The 19,812-nt window shown below is 40.6% G+C and overlaps 1 protein-coding gene across 2 annotated transcripts in view; it reads left to right on the plus strand.

The window, feature by feature from the left end:
• LOC119120299 (CUB and sushi domain-containing protein 1-like) overlaps positions 1-19,812 on the plus strand; it is a 282,068-nt gene that overhangs the window by 23,137 nt on the left and 239,119 nt on the right. For both annotated transcript variants that reach the window (XM_037247067.1, XM_037247068.1), the window contains exon 2: positions 6,259-6,776. In XM_037247067.1, coding sequence (XP_037102962.1) covers positions 6,641-6,776 — 136 coding nt within the window. In that variant the 5' untranslated portion in view covers positions 6,259-6,640. The remainder of the gene's footprint in view (positions 1-6,258; positions 6,777-19,812) is intronic.

Below are 19,812 nucleotides of genomic sequence, written 5' to 3' on the forward strand. Positions count from 1 at the left end.
AGGCCTATGTATAAAAAAAAGCTTTTTCATAGTCATACTTATAAATATTTCTTGGAATTAATCCATCATACAGTGTATAAATAAAAGGTGTACCAGATGTAAGGCCAAAGTCTCAAGTAAATATTTTGTTTTTGTTCAGTCATTTTCACAGTTAAGTAATCTAGAGAGTGTGAGCATGCCCCACAATGGGGTAAAACGTTTCACTACATGGGGTTGGATGTCACATTGGATATAGCAACAAAGTGGACCAAATTATTGCTGTTCCTCCCCCCCCCCTTTTTTTTTTTTTTTTTTGTAAACTACATGAGGGTGAACATTGGAGTTAGCCAAAGAAAATATTGAGCTAAAAAGATTAATTGAACAAAGCTACTAAACATACGTCAACATAAGATATGATGCCGGTTTTACCTCCCTTATTTTTTTTTTTTTTGCAAAAAATGCTAATATTTAATTTATTGTATTGATGAAATTGAAATGTAATACATTTTGGAAGTAAGATGAACATTCCCATACACGATACACACAAAATCCACGTCTCATATTTACCAAGCTAATCTCGAGCCATCAAATATTAGAGTCTTGGCACCAATAAAACCAAATGGAAGCCAAACCTACAGGGCAAGAATAATTCAACAGGGAGCAGCAGCTTCAAACCTGATAGTAATTCTCCCCCTTGGTTAATTAGGGACTTTATGCCAGATTTAAAATCAGCAGGTGTCTCCAAGGTTGATAAGCCACTATGGACTCATTTTATCACTGCCTGGAAGAAAAGAATGTGGAAGAACAGAAGAGAGAGCTGCTTTAAGTTTTAATCAGGAAGCCAGAGATTTTTTTTTTTTCATGAGCGCTTGCTGCAATCGCAAGGGATTCTTCAAACTGCACCTCATCTCTGTCACATATTTTGAACTGTCCTTTTAAGTATTTTGTATATTAATTTGCCGACAAGAAATAAAAAGAAAAATGTTTGATTAATTATACCACATGGCGATTTGTATTGCTTTTGGTTCTGACTTTTTTTACTTCAACGGACATATTGATATTAGGCTGGTGCTGGCAGAAAAAAAAAGTGAGAAACACAAAAGGAAGCAGCAAACACTAACTAGGGGCAGTAAACATTTTCAAAATAAAACAGGATTTACCTGGATGACACGAGTTGACAATTCTGATCTTGCCTTCCCTTGTCATGAACATCATTATTCCTCCTCAGCTCTGATCACCTTTGACACAAATCCTGTCTTTATACGTTACCGACCCAGTCTGTCTGTGTTCCTTTGCCTTCTTTATATCATCTCTGCCCTTCCTTCATTTTCATCCTGTCTGACTTTCAGCTCTCTAAGGAGAACAGGTGTGTTCTCTATTAAATCTCTCCCTCTCTCTCTCACACACACACACCGCCATAGAAAATACAGTTACATACACTCCACAAAGAATAGAATTCACCTCTAGACGGGCCTTGTGCTTTTGTCAGAGGACGTTTTGGGGTTTGTCCAGCACAGCAAATCAGTTCAACATTCTGCTCTTATGCAAATTAGACTTCTTAAAACTTTTTCCTCCCTCAAGTCAGGTTAAATAAATAGTCTCACCTTGAGCCTGGTGCGCATTAAAATGTGTCGGTTTTCTTGACCTGTGACAACTCCAATCGAGTCAATTAATTCTTCCACACAAGCTGACATCAGTAAGATCAAACTCATAAAGATTTAAGACAGATTAAGAGGAGATTTTCTCATTTGGCTACTTCTGCTCAAGTGGAATTCAAGACATTGTTTACCTCTACCTAGAATCAGCCTAAGATTTTAGAATTTAGCAGAAATATCACAAATATGTCGGCAAATGGTCCAATGGTTGACCTTTTTGGCCAAAATTTGTAATTCATAACACAGCCACATCCCATTTATAAGAGCTGTGCACATTATTTTAGTTGTTTATTTCTACGTTCTCTCAAGATTTAGAAAGGCAGACAGTGCAGTGTAATTGTCCTATTATATAGATTAGGTCATATTAATGATGTCTTTTCAACAGGGGTGTGTAGACTTTATGTCCATTGAATGTTCCATTATATTCTTAAAATTCAAGCAGCTTTAATGATAGTTCTTGATTCTCGGTCAGGTTGTTATGATCAACTAAATGGTTGGTACCATGGCAACCACCACAATGATGTTATTCAGGGCTGCTTTACGTTATCTGATAAAGTATGCTGATTATGTTTAGCAGAATCAAAGTGTTCATTGGTCTGTTAGGCGTTGTTTTGGTGCAAAGTGCAAACACAATTCAACTTGATGGTTATATTTCTGGTAACTGGTGGTGACGTCATATTTCCACAAAGCACAGCACGTTAAGTAAACGCTGCGACTTCTTGAATGTTTTCTACTTTTATGGTTATCATACGGGTAACAAATGATGAAGGTGAAACGGCTGTAGTTTTGGGGAAGGCTAAAATATTGTCGTTTGAAAAATGGAAATGCAAATAGGGGGAAAAGAAAAAGGGCAAAAGCTCGTAGAAAATCTCACACAGTGGTATTAATGCCACCAATCTTTTTTCTCATTAAAAAGTCATACAGTTTAGCTCTGTGTACTTTCGGTTTTTGCATAATGAGGTCAAAGAGAAAACAAATAGCTCTGCAGTGCAATGCAGCCTTTCCTCTCGGTAAAATGCTTTTGCTTTCAGTTAACGTCGAGGCAAACAAATCATTGGCAAGCATTTGTCCCGCTCTTTGCTGTAAGGTGACTATTTGTCTGAAAGAAAGCCAGGCACCGCCAGGAATTCCGCACTTACTGCAAGAACCCAATAAAACAATAGGAAACAGTCGGCATACAGTTGAACAACTAAAGTTTTTCACAGTCTTTTTCAAGGCGTTGGTTAACCTCCATGTTTGGACAAACGCTATTGATGGATTGATTTAACTGTGTCCCAAATGAAAACTATACAGATAATGGTAAAGTTATGAACTGGCTAGAAATGTATAAATAAATAAAAAAAATCTGTGTATACCAGTTAATCATTTATTGCTGGTTTTGGTAAAGAGAGTCTCTCACAAAAAGACAAAAAAAACCTTCGTACCGGGTACAATCGACTCCATTTTTCACATTGTATTATATTGATTGAGATCTCATGCCTCTGATTTTTTTTTTCTTTTTGCAACTTCGACACATGATTCCTTTTTTGGGGAGGTTGCAAAGTATAGAAGGAAATTGCCTAGCTATTTTTTCATTCAAGAATATATTTTCTTGCTGGAACATCTTTGTCATTTTAACTATGCATATTACTTTAATTTCAACAATTTAGTGTTCCCCGTCAGCCGTTTTACTCTCCTGCATTGACCTTCCTCACCAATGGATGGCAGCATTACTACACTGAGTAATAGACACAAGCTCTTCAGAATGCATCTTACTATTGTTCTATCGACCTGCTTGTTCTTTTTGAATCATCTGCCTTGACTCTCTCCTTCTTTGCTTGTTTGCCACAACATAGACTCCCTCCTACCAGTGGATGTACAAATGTTTTTTGTAAAAATATATACTGTATCTGACTAAACCAGTGTGACGCACCGGGAGCGACCAGCTTGATGCTTGAATGACTCAGAGGAACACACTGTGAAATGACACATGCACACACACACATTCTGTAAAATCAATGTTGAGGTAGTTAACTTCTCGTAAGAGTAGGATGGGCGTTTCCAAGTGGAACAAATAGTGTGGATTAATATGATGGCAGATTAGGAACAAAGTGATGAGACAATATTAATAAAATCCATGGTAAAATGCTGTAGTGCGTAGGCCCGAAGCTCGAAAAGTAAGACCTACAGCTCCAGCAGGCTGTTTGAAAGGCCTCCAGCTATAAATAAGGATTAGTTTTGATCATGTTTGCATGTTGCAGCAGCATGCGTGACATTAATCACATAAAAAGCAACACTATGATCACTGTACTTACAGCAGTAGATGAGAAGACTTAAAGATGGAACATTCTAATTGATAAAACAAGGCAATTTGAAACACAATTTCCACCTATTGAAAGTCAAGTTTGACACCTGCGCTTGACTGGTGGCAATTTCTTGTTCTTTTTTAGGGTGAGAATATTAGATGCCACCTGCTGTAAAACACTGTAATAGACCACTTTGGGATGACACGCAATTTGCATTTGCCATTGCAGCAGCCACCTCTCGGCTCAGTGGCCTAATAAGTCTCCACGTCGTGTTTGCAGCATTGTAATCTCGTTAGTGTGATCTTCTGCACATACCACCGGGAATCATGGATCAATAATTGGCTCATGCCTCTGGTTTGGGTGCGAATGCTTTACACACAATTCCCTGGCGGACGTCTTTTGTGGTCACTGGAGGGTGACGATGATGCCGGTATTATTTATCTCAGACTTTCCTCTATATTCGTCCCTCACTATATCACGGTTCAATTTATGCCGACTGACTGTCATGGATTTTTAAATTGTGCTTTATGTATTTAATAGTAAAGGTGTACCTAATTTTGTGGCCCTGTCCTGTTAATAATTTCCCCTTTATCTTTCCATTGCATCTTGATCATCACTTCCTTCCTTCCGGAAGGCTTCCTGCAATCCGTCTTCTACGCTTTCTTCCCACGGGAAGCATCTTTCCTTTTATCCCTCTTCCCACTCTCCCTTGTCATGTGTTCTTCTTTCCACGCTGTCTCTGTATGTATCTTTCCCCCTATCTTCACATTACTTTCCGCTATCCTACAATCGAGACCCCGTTACAATTTTACTTGGCTCATCTGCTCTCTTTCCATCATTTCAAATATTGATAGTTTTGTTTTCCTCATCAAGACAATGTAAGAAAGGGAACATTTTTGCAATATTTCTCATTATATCAAAATATTTTTGATGGCCACAATTTGGGCCTGTACTGTAATATTATGCCGTTACATTATTTCCCATGAGAAAGTACTTATTTGTTTTCATTTATACATTTTGGACCCTGGAAAAGGCACATAAGTTGCATTTTCAATCCGATAAAAAGCCCTTCGGACCGCATTAGTTTACATCAGTGATTCTTAACCACTGTGCCACAACACATTAGGGTGCCGTGAGAAGTCATGTGTGCCACTGGGAAAAGTTCCGATTTTACTTAATTGGTTTGACTATCATTTATTTACTCCAAGTAATGTATATTTCATTTGGGGTATCTTCGCCAGTATTGTGACAGGCAGAACAATTAACGGGTCTTTCAGTAGATGGTGGAAGTTAGTAACCTTTTGCATTCAGTCAACAGAATAACAGCTTTGTGTTCAACCCAGATTTCACACCAAATAAATGTGTGAATAAATTAAGATGAGATCATCATATTTACATTCAATGGTGCCTTGATTTGAGTTAATTTCTTTCAGCGATCACACCCCTAACTCAAAGCAATTGTCCTTTACAAACGGAACAGACTTCAAGTGTCAAACGTGCATATCCATCCATCCGCCCATTTTCTATACCGCTTATCGTCATTTGTGTAACGTACGAGCTGGAGCCGATCCCAGCTAAATTGCTATTGTGAGTGATGGAGTTCAAGGTGAGGAAAGACAAGCAGTCGCCAGTCACTGGCCTGCCTTGCATATTATGGCACTTTCATTTGGTTTTGGAGCTTCTTGGGAGTGAGCTTCCTTGTTGCTTTTGTCTGAAACTGAGTCCTATGAAATAAGATGAAGTGGTGAAGTGCTTGCAACTCAAAATAATTTTTCTACTCAAATGAATAGAAATGCAGCAAATGCTCCTTCTGACCTTGGCCATGTAGGGGCAGTATAATACAAACATGGAGATGGTCCTCACTAAGCTATCTATCTATTAGCCGTTTTATCGAGAGGATAAAGAATATACGCTTCTGAGTATTGTTGCAGTATGTTGTCAGTGTTATCCGCCGTTTGTCTTTAAATGTCGATCGCTTAAAGCGTTATAGCACTGCCCTATCGAAACTATTTGCTGGCATGTTTTCCTTAGTCGTTGTCGCAGTTCTTTCACTTGTTCCTTTGCACTGAACCAAAATACCGCAGGGGTCTCTTTGCAGACATGCTGGTCGATCGTCTGACCTGCACTGAAAGAGAAAACTGGAAGTAGTTTGGGTTTCAAATATAGTTTTTGCGAAACCTATCATGGAACTTCTGACACACTTTGCATGACTGTGTAAGTCTTACTTTTATTCAAATGTATCTGTGTATTAAAGGCTTTTCTCTCCCTCTCTCTCCTCCCACCCTCTCTGTCTCTCTCTCTCTGTCTCTCTTGCTCCCACCCTCTCTCCTGCCTCTCAGTCGTTGCTGCACAGTGTGCTGTGAGGACCTAGCGAGCATCATATCTCTCCTCCGTTCTTGTCTCCTCACCTTCACTGAGCCGCTCCATCCCTCCTCCTCCTCTGCTATGACATCTCACACCAGCTGCGCGCTGCCTGCGCCAGCCCGACACCGCTCATCCAACATGGACTTGTGCGCCTGGACAAGCCGCGATTGATCCTCGACTGGCGTTGTTTTTTGTTTTAGTGTTTTGTTTAGCTTGTTGAAAAGATATAACAACGCAAGAAGGAAAGGAGGAGGGGGGGCGGCCGTCATCTTTTACCCCCCTCCGCTCCCTTCAGCCAAGCAGAGCGGCAAGGTGGGGGGAAGGCTCGCAGCCAGCTTGGATTTATTTAACAGCAACATGACGGATTTGGAGATGCCAATGATGGTGAAGAAGCGGAGGAGGCTGATCGTGAGGAAAATGGCCCGACTAAGACACAACCTCTCACTTCTCCTCCTGACGGGGCTCCTCATCGGGGATTTCTCCTGCTCTGGGGGTGAGTTCTTAAGTCTGTGTGTGTGCGCTCAAATAATCGCAAGTCGGGGCGAGATCGTGCCATGCCTAACTTGTGTGCGTGCGTGTTCGGCATAGCGAGTTTCCCACCCCTAAAGAACGACGTGTGCATGCACAGAAATGTGCGTGTGAGGGAGTGTGCGTGTGTGTGTGTGCGCACAGTGCTCGTCTTGGAAATCACAGTCACCTTAATTGCGTTAAAGTACTTCAAAAATGAATAATTGAAGACTTCAGCCCTCACTCCATGCCGCTATCCCAAATGTGCACCTCTGCTCCGGGGGTACGGTGGGGGACAGCTGACTGTAAAATCACACACAACAGTCCAACTTGCACACATCTGGGAAGTTGGTTCCCGTGTTCCTGGAGTTTGTCTCTGTTGCGGTGGAGATTCCCTCAGAGGGGATGGATGCTCCGTGTCAGCGGGCCTGCAGTGCTGACGCTGCTTGTAGTGCTAGTGGGAAGTTGGTGACCAACATGGATGCAGCTCGGTGGGAGGAAAGTGTTAACGGTCTCCTTTTGGTGCAGGGAACTGACTTGTTTTCGTCAATGGCTTCTCTGTCCTGTTCTTTGCCTCGCCAGCTCCATCCCTGTCACTGTCATCTTCGCTCAGACGCATGCAGCAACCTGTCACAAAAAGGCTGCCACTATAGGAGCAAATGTTCTATGGCGACGTTCCCCCAGATCGGCAGGGCAACGTCAGTTTATGCACGTTCATATTGATCCGGAGCGAGCCCGTGTGGTATTTTTAACCGTTTACTCTGACGTGTGTAATATGGAAGTGAAATGGTTTTAATAGTCTCACTGCGGATACTTGAACTGTGATTGACAATTTTGTTGGGATGCAAACCCCCTCCCAAAAAAGAGATATCAGTAAAAGTTTTGGGGTGGCCCCTATACCCCTCCTTTATCCTTTTCAGTGATGTTACAAACAGGATGGCTTGTTCCCAGTGCAATTTGTGCTGTGCATTTTGCAATGGGCCTTCAGTGGGGGGTGGGGACATTTAATTTACCGCTTAATAGCACCACTATCACCGTCCAATCATAGCGACATCAGTATTATAGAAAAATGGAATATAATAGCATGCAACTGTGCTACGTGCATCTGGAGCAGTTCCGAAACACTATTTATCCACGCTAACAAAAACATAAAACATGAAAATAAAATTGTTCAAATATATATAATATAACATTTGCCTGACCAACCATTCAGAGAAGGAAAAATGCTGACATCATCAAAATTCATCAAACATTGGTCAAAGATACGCTCCCAGTTCTAGCACATCCGCCTCACAGTTCAGAGGGTGCGGGTTCCATTCCACCTCCGGCCCTCCCCGTGTGGAGTTTGCATGTTCTCCCCCCGCCTGCGTGGGTTTTCTCCGGGCACTCCGGTTTCCTCCCACTTCCCAAGAACATGCACGGTAGGCTGATTGAGCACTCCAAATTGGGATAGGCTTCGACCCCCGTAGGGACAGGCGGTACAGAAAATGGATGGAAATTCCCACTACTGCTTGTTACATACGCTGACTTGTTTTGCCTCCATGTGCATCAACAACTCCAATGGCTCAGAACAAGCCTGGTGGACTGATGAAGTGCTCCGTGTCCACCGGTCTTGATCGCACCAATGCTTGATTTTGCCAAGCCGTTCTACATCACTGAATGTGAGAGATTGGCACATTGACGATCATGTTGCTGATTCGTTTAAGCCGTTTACGAATTAAGCAACTTCTGCCATCCGTTCAGCTGTGATTCATCTCCCAATCTGTGCTGACACGTTGATGCACATATTTCCCTCTGTTGATCGGCTTTTACCCCCTTCAACATTGCAAAGCCTCACAATCAGATTAGTTAGTGTTCCATATTATAACATGAACAAAAAAAAAAGGGAAGTCAACCTATTGCACTGCTCTACTGCAGATCAGCAGCTACATTGACTTATTTAACAGTTATCCACCATGGGATGGACATAAAGGAAATTAAAGGGCAAACAGACATCTGGAAAGACAGAAGGGGGATTGCAATAATTCATTTGGTGTGTCCGCAAACCCCAGATGGTCACCACCTTTAAATGTGGATGATGCACTTTAAATTCAAAGATGCAACTAATTATTGATTGTCTTGAAATGTCATTTAAAATGTTATGAAAAGTCAAGAAACTTTCACAACCCTAGTGGCATTAAAATTCACAGATGACAAATTATAAATTGTCAAAATAAAAAAAACTTTTATGCTATTGTATCAATATGCTGGTAATTAGCTTTTTTGGTTGGAAAACTTCACCAGTAGTCGTGATCTTTACAGTGTAACAATCCATTCATTTGTCTCTGCCTTACTAATGGTAACATCCAAACATTTCAGCACGCATTTAATTACTTGCTAACTTCAGCAATGGGCCCAGGTGAAAATCAGCAATGGGCCATTTCCTTAGACAGTACACCATTTTAATGAAGCTTTGTAATTTACGTCATCATTACCATGATTGTAATCTCGATCTGAGACATTGCCACAGTTTTTCCTTGTATGGTAGTTGAAAGCCAACAAATCTAACAATGAGTTGGTTGTAGAAGAAAAGCAAGTAAGACCTTGCTTGTTCATGCGCAGGTAAGAGTGTGCCATCTCTTCGAGTGAATTATTGTCTGTACTTGAGCATTCTTCTCACAAGAATAAACTCACTTGGCTTTGCTGTTTTCCACTAGCACTCGAATTACAACACTTGAATAATCCTGAATAGAAGTGTTGGAAAATTTTAACGTGTAGAAGGCTAGGGTCTTCTGCCTTGCATCAACTATTACTAATTACCTGTGTCCCACTTGTTTAACACGTGTTCTTTTTTTCTTCTAAGGACAAATATATCCACACAAATCAGATTCACACCAGATTAGTTCAATTTCAAACAATTATATTAAGTCTGTTGTTCAGGAAAAGCACTAATATGCATACTTCTCAATACTTAATAGTTTGTTGTTTATGACGTATATGAACTTTAGCTAAATCAGACTTTTTTTTTTAATCCAGATCTTCAGCAGGCGTAAAATTGTGTCTTCACTCACTCAAGCACAGTGACTCCTAAAGAGTGGTCGATGGGCACTCTCTAGTGGTATGTGAAAGAATCACTGAATTAAATGCAAATAAAAAATTCCATTTACACTCTGCATCACACATATTAGAATCAAGCTGGTAGCTTATGCTTACAACCTCTTAAAATATTTACACAAGCAGAAACGTCCCCCACCTGTCATTTCAGCATTTTCTATATCAGTTCTCCAGTTTGTGCCAGTTTTTGCATGCACAACCCTTTTGGAAGTCACAATGAGAACAAATGTATTGGGACAGTCAGACGTCAGTGATGTTGGACCCAAGTGAGGGCCTTGCACTCAGGTTCTTCCATGTCAAACTCATGTAAGCATGCTTTTATGGCTCTCATGCACTGGGACCCAATAGCAGTCTCCCCAAATTGAAGCCAAAAAGTTGAAAGCATGCAATTTTCAAAAATGTCTTGGGAAGTTGAAGAATGAATGCCTAAGATGTCTAGCCTAACTTCTGACTAATTAATAACGGTGCCACAATACGTGTACTTTATAAAATGTTTGAAAAGTAGCATTGCAATTGTTATGTAGGAGACTTTGAGCATCCAATGACAAATGACTCTCTTAGACATATTGCTGCTTTGTGCTGGCTTTCAAATGAGTGCTTTGACAGAAGTTTTAAAAGAGCCTTGGCCTACATAGAGTAGATTATAACGTAGGAAGAGTTGGTTGTGTGTGTGTGTGTGTGTGTGTGTGTATGTATGTATGTATGTGTGTGTGTGTGTGTGTGTGTGTGTGTGCAGACAAAGCGAGCAAGAGCAAGGATGTTAGCAAGAGAGATTGGGATAGAGCAACAGACAAAGTGAGGGAGAAAATGAAAATGTATTCCTCAGCAGACACGATTAATCACAAATGACTTTTCCATCTTGTGCTGCTCTGCTAGTAATGTCTGGAATTAAATAATGACATCATAACCCTGTCCATCCTGAATTTATACCTCAAATTTGTAGGGAAACACTTCGAGGTGGCCCGAAGCCTCGGCAAGCGGGCTTATCGCATCTGTTATTAATACCAATGTAGAAATGTTTAATATTTGTCGTCAATGCCGTATGACAACCAGCAGATTCTGTTGTGGTTCCGTCAATGAAAATGCTCACGCCCTGTGGATTTTCACTGAAATTTGACAGGAAGTACATAGTCCAATTTGCCTCGAAGCAATGTCTGCATACCTTCAACATCAAAATGAAAAGTCTGCTAAACGGGTCCAAAACTCCAAATGTATGTCTAGCGAGCTGCAAATTGCAAGCACACATCAAGAGCCTGAAAGTTGTTGTAATTGCCTAGCGGGGAGCTTTTAATGTTGCTTCTTTGACACTGCAGTTTGTTGCTGTTTCTCTTGTAGCTTTTTGGTGTCGACGCCTCAGTGCGGTGGGAGCGGAGGGTTATTTCATAACGCAGGATTACTCAGCCAGCTCTAAAAATAAGCATGAAATGAACCTCTCGACTGGCGTTCGTAATGAAAGATTCGTCCGTGTGGCTACAAGATAGCCATGAAAAGTAATATCCAAATTCAATTTGACAAATTGCTCCAGAACATCAACAGCTATGGTGTGTTTTACCAATTCTAATAAACAAGTGCCATCATTCTCACTACAGCGTTGATAGCTGCAATAAATTCTGGCGTGAAAAAATGACAATTGTATTTTTGGCAATGAATTGATTGCACATCGAAGTCATGCGTGGACTCATAGCTCAACAAGATGTCATCGGCCTTTTTACTCGAGCTGACTGAATGCAGCAGCTTGTTTGTGCTCCGCAGCCACAGTTCTCGCTAGTGGGCGGTGTTCAGAATGGCCAAAAGCTTCCTCTCTCATCTGGGGCTTGCTAAGGAGCAAGATGTTGAAACGTTTTGCGAACCTGCCTGAGCAAATCCTTTCACATAAACGTTTAAAGATGTTACATTCATATCGAAATCTAGCAAATGTAACGGCATTCTTGACAACGGCATTAATCGATAGTGTTGTTTTTAGATGAGCGGAGTTGAACACTCACCCATAAATTATGCAGCTGCATTGAGTCATACATTTAATTTAGACACATGCTTCTAAATAATTATTTAAATTTGTTATGATGGCCGAAATTAAATGAGCTCATGTCTGTCTGTCTGATCTAGCTTCTACCCATAGCCTTCCATTGGATCGAACTAAGTTTTAGGATACTTAAAATCAGGTGACTCAGCTCAGGTATGAAAAAATTTAATCAGGAGTGAGGACATTGTGTGCAAGTGGAACAAATTACGTTTAATAATAGTGCAACTGCATCATAGATTGATGTCGACACTATTCTAATGTTCAGGTTCATCCTGTAATACACATAATTTGGTCTTTTACATTTTATATGTGTATTCTTGGTCTTTGTTTACTACACAAACCTTTCATAACTCAACTAAATTATCAATGTGTTTTATTGCTGTTGTATTTTTAATGACCTGCTGCTTTGCTACCACATTCCTGATTTCTTACTAAATTGTTTTCATTTTTCAGGTTTTTACTATGCTCTCAGGACATATAAACTAAAATGTTTTCGTACTTCAGTTCCCTTAATATCGTGATGGCTTGTTGATTGATTTCTTCCATTTGATCAAATAAAGTGATAAGTTTAATTTATTCCTTGCTCATGCTTGTAACTTAAAATATAAAGAGAAACCATTGATCTCTTCAAGCTGCCCCCCAAAACTCCTCAAAAAGTGTAATATGTTTTTTTAAATAAGAAAAATAGCACCAAATAATTCCAAGTATACTAAATATATTAAAAAAAAAAAAAAAAAAAAATGGGCACATGCATTACAGACAACTGACAGAAACACTTGAAGGAGATAATTCTGGGTGTGAGCATAACAGCTGTTCTTGTGGCTACTGCGCACACTTGTAAGACTTTCCGAGAACATATGGATATCTTATCTGGTGCAGTCATTGGTGTATCCATTTCATGATGTGTAAAGGTGCTAAGTACTGTAATTTTCACACAAATGAGAGCCCGAGCTGTCAATGAGGTCAGACATTCTAACACACCGTTCCACTCCTCTGATTTGTCCTGGGGACGGCTAGCTGAAATAACACAGATAAAAATCATTTGGTAGTTACTGATCAAGTGATGAGCGTGTGGGGTCAGCTGCAAAGACCTGATATGGAGTCGGTGCTTTGGCAAAAGACACTTTGGATCCATTTTGTATGTGATTTTATGTACAGCGGCATCATCTTGCAGCTTTGAATGCGAGAGTGTTCGGTGCAGCTGAAGGCGAGGGCTGATGTGCTTGTTCATGAAGCACTTTTGCTGCTTTAGCCGTCTTGCTTCGCCTCTTTGTTAGCGTGGCATTTGATGTAAGCTGTAGGGTAATGGCTGGCTCGCGGGCCAGCATTAAGCAGGCTAATGTGTCTGTTAATGTCACTTTAGTGTTATTTTAGCTTTTCCCGCACTTAGTCCCATGGTTTTAGGGCATTGTGTGTGTGTGTGTGTGTGTGTGTTTGTGTGTGCATGTGTGTGGGGGAGTGAAACACTCTCAGCACACCTATGCTGTGTGTGTGTGTGTGTGTGTGTGTCTGCACTTGCCACATATTGAGGCAATAAGTTACATTTCCATTTCAAAGCAATGAGTCAGCAGCAGCAGAAGCTACTTTCACCCATTAATGTGATTTTAGGGAGAAAGCGAGACGGTGAAACATGCAGATGGAAATACACGGAGCGACAGTAATTATTAAACTCCGGGTTCGCAGAAGATTTCTGTTGTTCCTCAGCATCTCTATATTGGTGGTTATTGACGAGCACCTCTACTGCCACATCCTCAATTGGACCACTTAGTATAAATATCATAAATAATAACATAATAAATTTAAATAATAATCATATTCATAAATAAATTGAGTAAATAACAATAAGTAAATAAATAAATAAATACATGCAGATTTTTATTTAGTTTACCTGGAATTCACTTACCCGAATTGTCTGGTATTTTAAAGCGGCTGTCTCCCACATTATCTGTGTCAGTGGACTGCAAAGTGTGTTGTTAGTGTGAAACTTTGACAGAAGATGAATCATTTAAAGGACAAGCAGTCTGTAAGCGTCAGTGTTTGCTTCGATCTTCAAAGGCGAAGTGCTTGAGGTCAGGTTTGGATCTGTGTGTGGGTTTTGGAAGGGAATAGTTACAGGATTGTTTGATGCATGAATGCTTTTGTGTGTGTGTGCGCGTGTAGGTGTGCATGAGTGCATGAATGAGTCTATGACCATGTAAAGCTTTATGCGCATCTTCTGCTCCGAGTGCATCCACGCAAGATGTATAACTGAGCATGTTGTATTCATGTCATGCGACAAGATGGAATATGTTTGAATGAGTGTTGTCTGTTTGTTTACAAATATTTTTGTGGAAGTGGTGTGCATTTCTCTGCTTTTTGTGTGCACAAACAAGCCGAAAGTAAAATGTAGAAGGAACCCAGTTAGACTAATCATGTCTTGAAGCCCTCAAGGCAAAATAGAGTACAATACCTGGTTGCAAGTAAGCAACAGATTTGCCCTCAACTCGTTTGTTGGCCAAACAAAAGCAATGTCAGCAAGAGGAAGTTGAGCTTCATTTGCGACTCAACACCAAAAGGGGAGTACAGAACAGCCCAGTGAAATTGATGATGATGCTCCCTGTAGATGATCAAGAAAATATACTCACCTGCCCATGTGTACATGGTGCACTCCACTCTCAGGAGCATGTGCATAAAACAAGTGTTTATTGTTGGAGGCGTTATGTGATCATTTTAATGCATTAGCAGCCGTGTTGTTTTGTGAACTGAACGTATGTGTGTGTAGCGTACATCTCCATATAAATGTATAAGCCACAGGCAATCGTTCCAAGTGTGTTGTGTCATACTTTATCCATTTTTAATGATCGGTAATGGTCGCTAGCAGTCTTAAACCGATAGAGGACACGGCAAAACCAAAAACAACAACAAATAACAAACCCAAAGTGAAGGAGGAGATAATGGAATGACCGTGAGAGATAGAGAGAGATGGAGGCAAGGCGAAAACGCAGGATGGTGTTAATAGATGTTAGCTTGTGAAAACATCTCTGCGGCGCTGTTGAGAAGGTCCCGTGGTACGATGTGTGTTCCCACATGGAAGAGGAAGAGTCTGCCTGACTGTCCGGATTTCAGCAGATTTGCTGACAAAATGATTGACAGGTTGTTAAGTTGAATGACTAGCTTGCTGACTGAATCGCTTGTGATACAGACTGGGCTACGTGGCTAAGTGACGGATTTGCCGACTTTGGGGAGGCGATCAAGAAATGTTGTGTGTTTACAAGGAGGGACTGCAAAGAGTTTTAGGGGTTCAGAGGACAAGAAAATGGACTTGGCATACTATAGTTGTTAAAGTGTTGCTGCTTGCGTGTGGTGTTCTTGAAGATGTACAATTATGCTAACATCATGCTAACGTTTCCCTGAAATGATGTTAAATTAAACAAAAAAATAATGCACGTTAATGCTTGTTTGTCGCTCCCTATGATTTATTGGTGACCTGAAGTCCAGGATGTACCTCACCTTTCACCCCAAGTCAGCTGAGATACAGTTGTCTCCAGGCCACCCATGACCCTGAACAGGATAAGCTTAACGTGGATTGATGGATGTGTGCCGGGGAATGATTTCAAACACTTAAAAAAAAAAGTAATATCCGTTAAAATGGAAGCTTTCGGGGTTTTCATGCCTCACTGATGTCTAAAGCCTGAGTATTATCACCCTGTCAAAGATGATGGAGAGCGGGAGAGAAGCGAGTAAAGCATAAAGGGGATGTGGTTCAGGAAGAGATGAAGATGGAAGGGGAGCGACAGTCTCAAAATTTGTTATATAAAGAAAAAAATTGTAAAAGATTCATGCATGCACGTCCCCACCTTTATATCTTGTGACAGTTGTTTAATCCCACATATCAAAAGGCCGAAGAGACTGTCCACGAAATGTCTGGACAAAAACAAAACAAAACACACCTGCAACCTTCAATCTCAAGCTCACACAAACGCTTTGTTTCTTTGTCCTTTACAGGCCATTAAATCTAAACCATGCTTGCTTACAGTTTGACAAGTGATAGCCAAATAACACACACTGTTTTCCTCAAAGCCTATGTTTTTGAAATGGGATGCTCACTGTGATTTGCTTTCAGATAGGCACAAAACTGTAATCACAAACACAAAGGATAAAACATGGAATGAAATGAGTATCTTGACAACAAACCATATCTGATTGAGCGCTTGCTTGAAATGAAATTTGTTCTTGTAGAAACTTGCTAAAAAAAAATTTTTAAATGACAAATAAAGCAATTACCAGCGCTGGGGGTGATTTCAGTACAGGCACTCTTGAAGACAAGTTGGGCTTTATATAGAATTTCAGTAACATTAGTTGCAATGCCTTTTGCCTTTCAAGCTCTGTGAAGTGTCTGACTGGCACTTTTGAGAACATCAATCGACATGCATTGTTCCACTCTGACCGGCATTTTTCTGGTCTTCTTGCAGTACTGTTACTGGCCAATTTTTCACTCCCTGCTAACACAATTATTGGTCTAGTTGCATGTCAATCATTGTATCAGCAGGAGGTGGCAGCGAAAAACAAAAACACATTGCTACATTTAGTTGTCATTTTAATCATGTGTTGGCGTTTTTAAGTCACCAGTTGTTGCTTTGCTGAAAGTATATTTCCATCACTATCATTGTACTATAACTAGTAATCGACTGATAATTTTAACTTTCTCCAGATTGCTCAATTAATGTTAAAGATTTTCCTGCAAAATATAACATTTGGAATAGTTCATGTCTACCATGTTTGAGTATATATGTATTTGCAGGGGTGCTGACACGGGCACATAATTACTGTATGAATGTAAATACTGTAAAAGTTATTTATGGAGATATTTCCTGACAACGGTTGCTAAGTACATTACTTGATAGGTACAGCACGGAATGACCAACTAAAACGTACAAGAAGCATGAAAGACTATATACTATATATAAAACCAGCAAGGCAGAAATATGACTCCAACCTGTTCTAAAAGCAAGCAATCAGATGGACGATACATAAGTGGGTCATACCAGTTGCGTTCTCTGTACATTTTGTACTATCAGACAATCCAGCATTGTGCTTGCGAGTGTTATTCCCACACACTGTGTATTGTGATGTTTCCTTGCACTTTGCCGTCTCTTCACTTTAAAGCAGCACCTCTTGAAAGAAACACTTCCTCTCCTCTTTCGCACCACATTACCTCCCTCGCATTCTGCCCCGCACACTTTTTAGATGATCTCTTTTCTCCCCCCTGTCATATTTTTTTTTTTTACAGCTTTTCCCTTCATGACTCATCACTCATGTTTTCATTCATTTCTCCCTGTTGTCCTTCCTCTCTTAATGACTCCCAACTCTTTTCTTCCCCCCTGTCCGGCGCTTCATCCCTCCTTGTACTTCCCCTCTCGTAAACTTCCTCCTCCTCACTTCTGCTTATTCTCCTCCCCGCTTCCACTCAATGTCTCTCTCCCCTTCTCTCTCTCTGCTCTTTGCAGTCCTTTGATTAGCTTGTTGGCATTTTCATTGTGATGTCTATATGAGCAGTGAAATAACTCTTCTGTCACTGTTTGCCCTCTATGTACACCCTTCCGTCGGTCTCTTCATTTCCCCCTCGTGTCCTCCACCTCCCATCCATGTCTATCCTTTTTTATCCCCCCTCTCTCTCCATCCAAAATTGTCTCACCCTTTCTGTCAATCAGTCTCCAACCACCTCCCAATCACATTTCGCCGCACACATTCTTTACATTTGCCTTAGTTATTTCATTATGACTTTCAGCTGTCATTTCGTCCTCTCCAGTTTCTCCCCATCTAAATGTCAGATGTCGCTGGCAAAATAAAAAATGTCACCCCGGTGACTATGAACCGTCTGGGGAGAGAGAATGCAATGTGTGCGTCTGTGTGTGTTTTGGTAGTGGCTCTATCTGGACTAAAACATCCACTTTTCATGTTTTTCCAGCATAGGGAAGAGAGTAGATGATGTCTGGGGAATATAAAGGACATGTTGGTAAACGATATGGAATAGCAGGAGGTTGAGTGTATGCGTTGAGAGAATGAGTCGCCTTATTCAGAAGAAAAAATGAGATAAGAGTGTGGGTGAGGTGGGATGACAGGTGGGAGTAGAAATTTGGAGGTAAATGGGGAGAGAGGAAGAGACTGTGTCTACATGCCTCTAATCTCTTAACGGTTGAGAGGAAGCACACAATAAGACATTATCTAAGACTTGGACTTAGCTGCTGCCTGATGCTTGTGACAAAAGCGAGTTTCGGCACCTTTGTACCTTTCATGCACCAACGCCCACGCAAAAGAAGCTTTTCAAGACAGTATATCAACTCAGGCTGCAACCAACAATTATTTTACCAATTGATGATTCTGTCGATTTTTAATCGACGAATCCGATGAAAACCTTTTTTTCTTTTTTTAATCACATTCTTAGTATTGGCCTCTGAATTCCATTTTAATTGCAAATGTAAGACACATTTGAATCTTTACCAAATGACATTATTCACTATTAGAACAAAAACAGAAAATAATGTAATCCTGTATACTTAAATTCGGTTGAGTGTGCAAATAACGTGAAATTATCTAATAATGTGTTAATAATTTCACACAGGTCGCTCCTGAGTATAAGTCGCACCCCCGGCCAAACTATAAAAAAAAGTGCGGCTTATTGTCCGGCTGCTTAATGCCCTGGCTGCTTAATGTTCTATTGACATAACCCGTAAAGTTTGATCCAGTGGATCGTCACACAGTGTTTGCATTGCAGCAAAATGTCTGCCTGAACTGCTAATGTGGCTCTTGGTTGCTCTGCTCAAAATGAGATGGCCATCAACACTTGGCTGTAATGGAATGGCCATCTCTTTGCTGTGATTTCTCACTTTGCCCTGGGCCTAATTACAACAGTGGTTAGGTTACATCTCATAATAAAGGCAATTTGGCCTCTTGTATTTATACCCTTTCCGGTCATTTTCTTTCTCGGGGAAAAGTGATTTGTCATTTGTAAATGTGTACAGGAGGTCCTCCTGTGTGCTCACCAGAGAAACAAACTGTTTCCCAATTGCCCTCTACATTAGGCTTTGCATAAATTTTTTCGAGATTGTGCATGTGAAGCTTAACACTTCGATTAATATTTAATTCAGAATCTGCTGCACGGTCATTTACAGCAAAGAGTGAATTCGGTTTAAACTTCTACACTTCCTTCTCTGGTTACGTTTGTTTTGGGCTTCAGTAAGTGACACTCCTTTGCCTATTAAGATTTTTGTTAAGCCTCTTTATACTTTTGATGATTGATTGATTGATTGATTGATTGATTGATTGATTGATTCAGTGGTGACTTCAGACACCACCCACCCAAAAACACATTACCCCAAATTTGTAATACATTTATGAAAAATAGCACTATATTATTTATGATCTTTGACAAGTCATCTTTTTATCCTAGCGATCAGCAAATTATATTGTAAAGGCATAAAAAATGAATCGCAATAAACATCCTGAGCTAGAAACAGGAGGGAGGCCAGATTTGACACCAATCCTGTTAAAAAGCTGACGTCACTGCACTGACTGAGACTCAACGGTGAGAAGTCACACAGCTCTTCACCCATTTTCATTTCCTTTCACTTTTCGTTCTCTTCCTCTTTTACAGTCGGCCTTTCTTTTCCTCACCTTCACGTTCCGCTTTTTGCTTTCTTCTCCATTCCACTCAACTCCTTTCTTTCCCTTACCTGCTCGCTTGTGTCCTTTCCCCTTTCTGTCATTTGCTTCCTCGCCTTCTCTTCCACTTGTTGCCTTTCCTTTCCTCGCCTTTCCTCTCTGCATCCTTCCCTTCCTAACCCTCTCCACTCGATTCCTCACGTGGATGTCGGCAAGCACGCGTTGGCATCCGCTAGCTGGTGCTGAGCTGAGCTGTCGTTTCTAA

This window comes from Syngnathus acus, chromosome 3 (assembly GCF_901709675.1).
Source record: "Syngnathus acus chromosome 3, fSynAcu1.2, whole genome shotgun sequence".
NCBI lineage: Eukaryota > Metazoa > Chordata > Actinopteri > Syngnathiformes > Syngnathidae > Syngnathus > Syngnathus acus.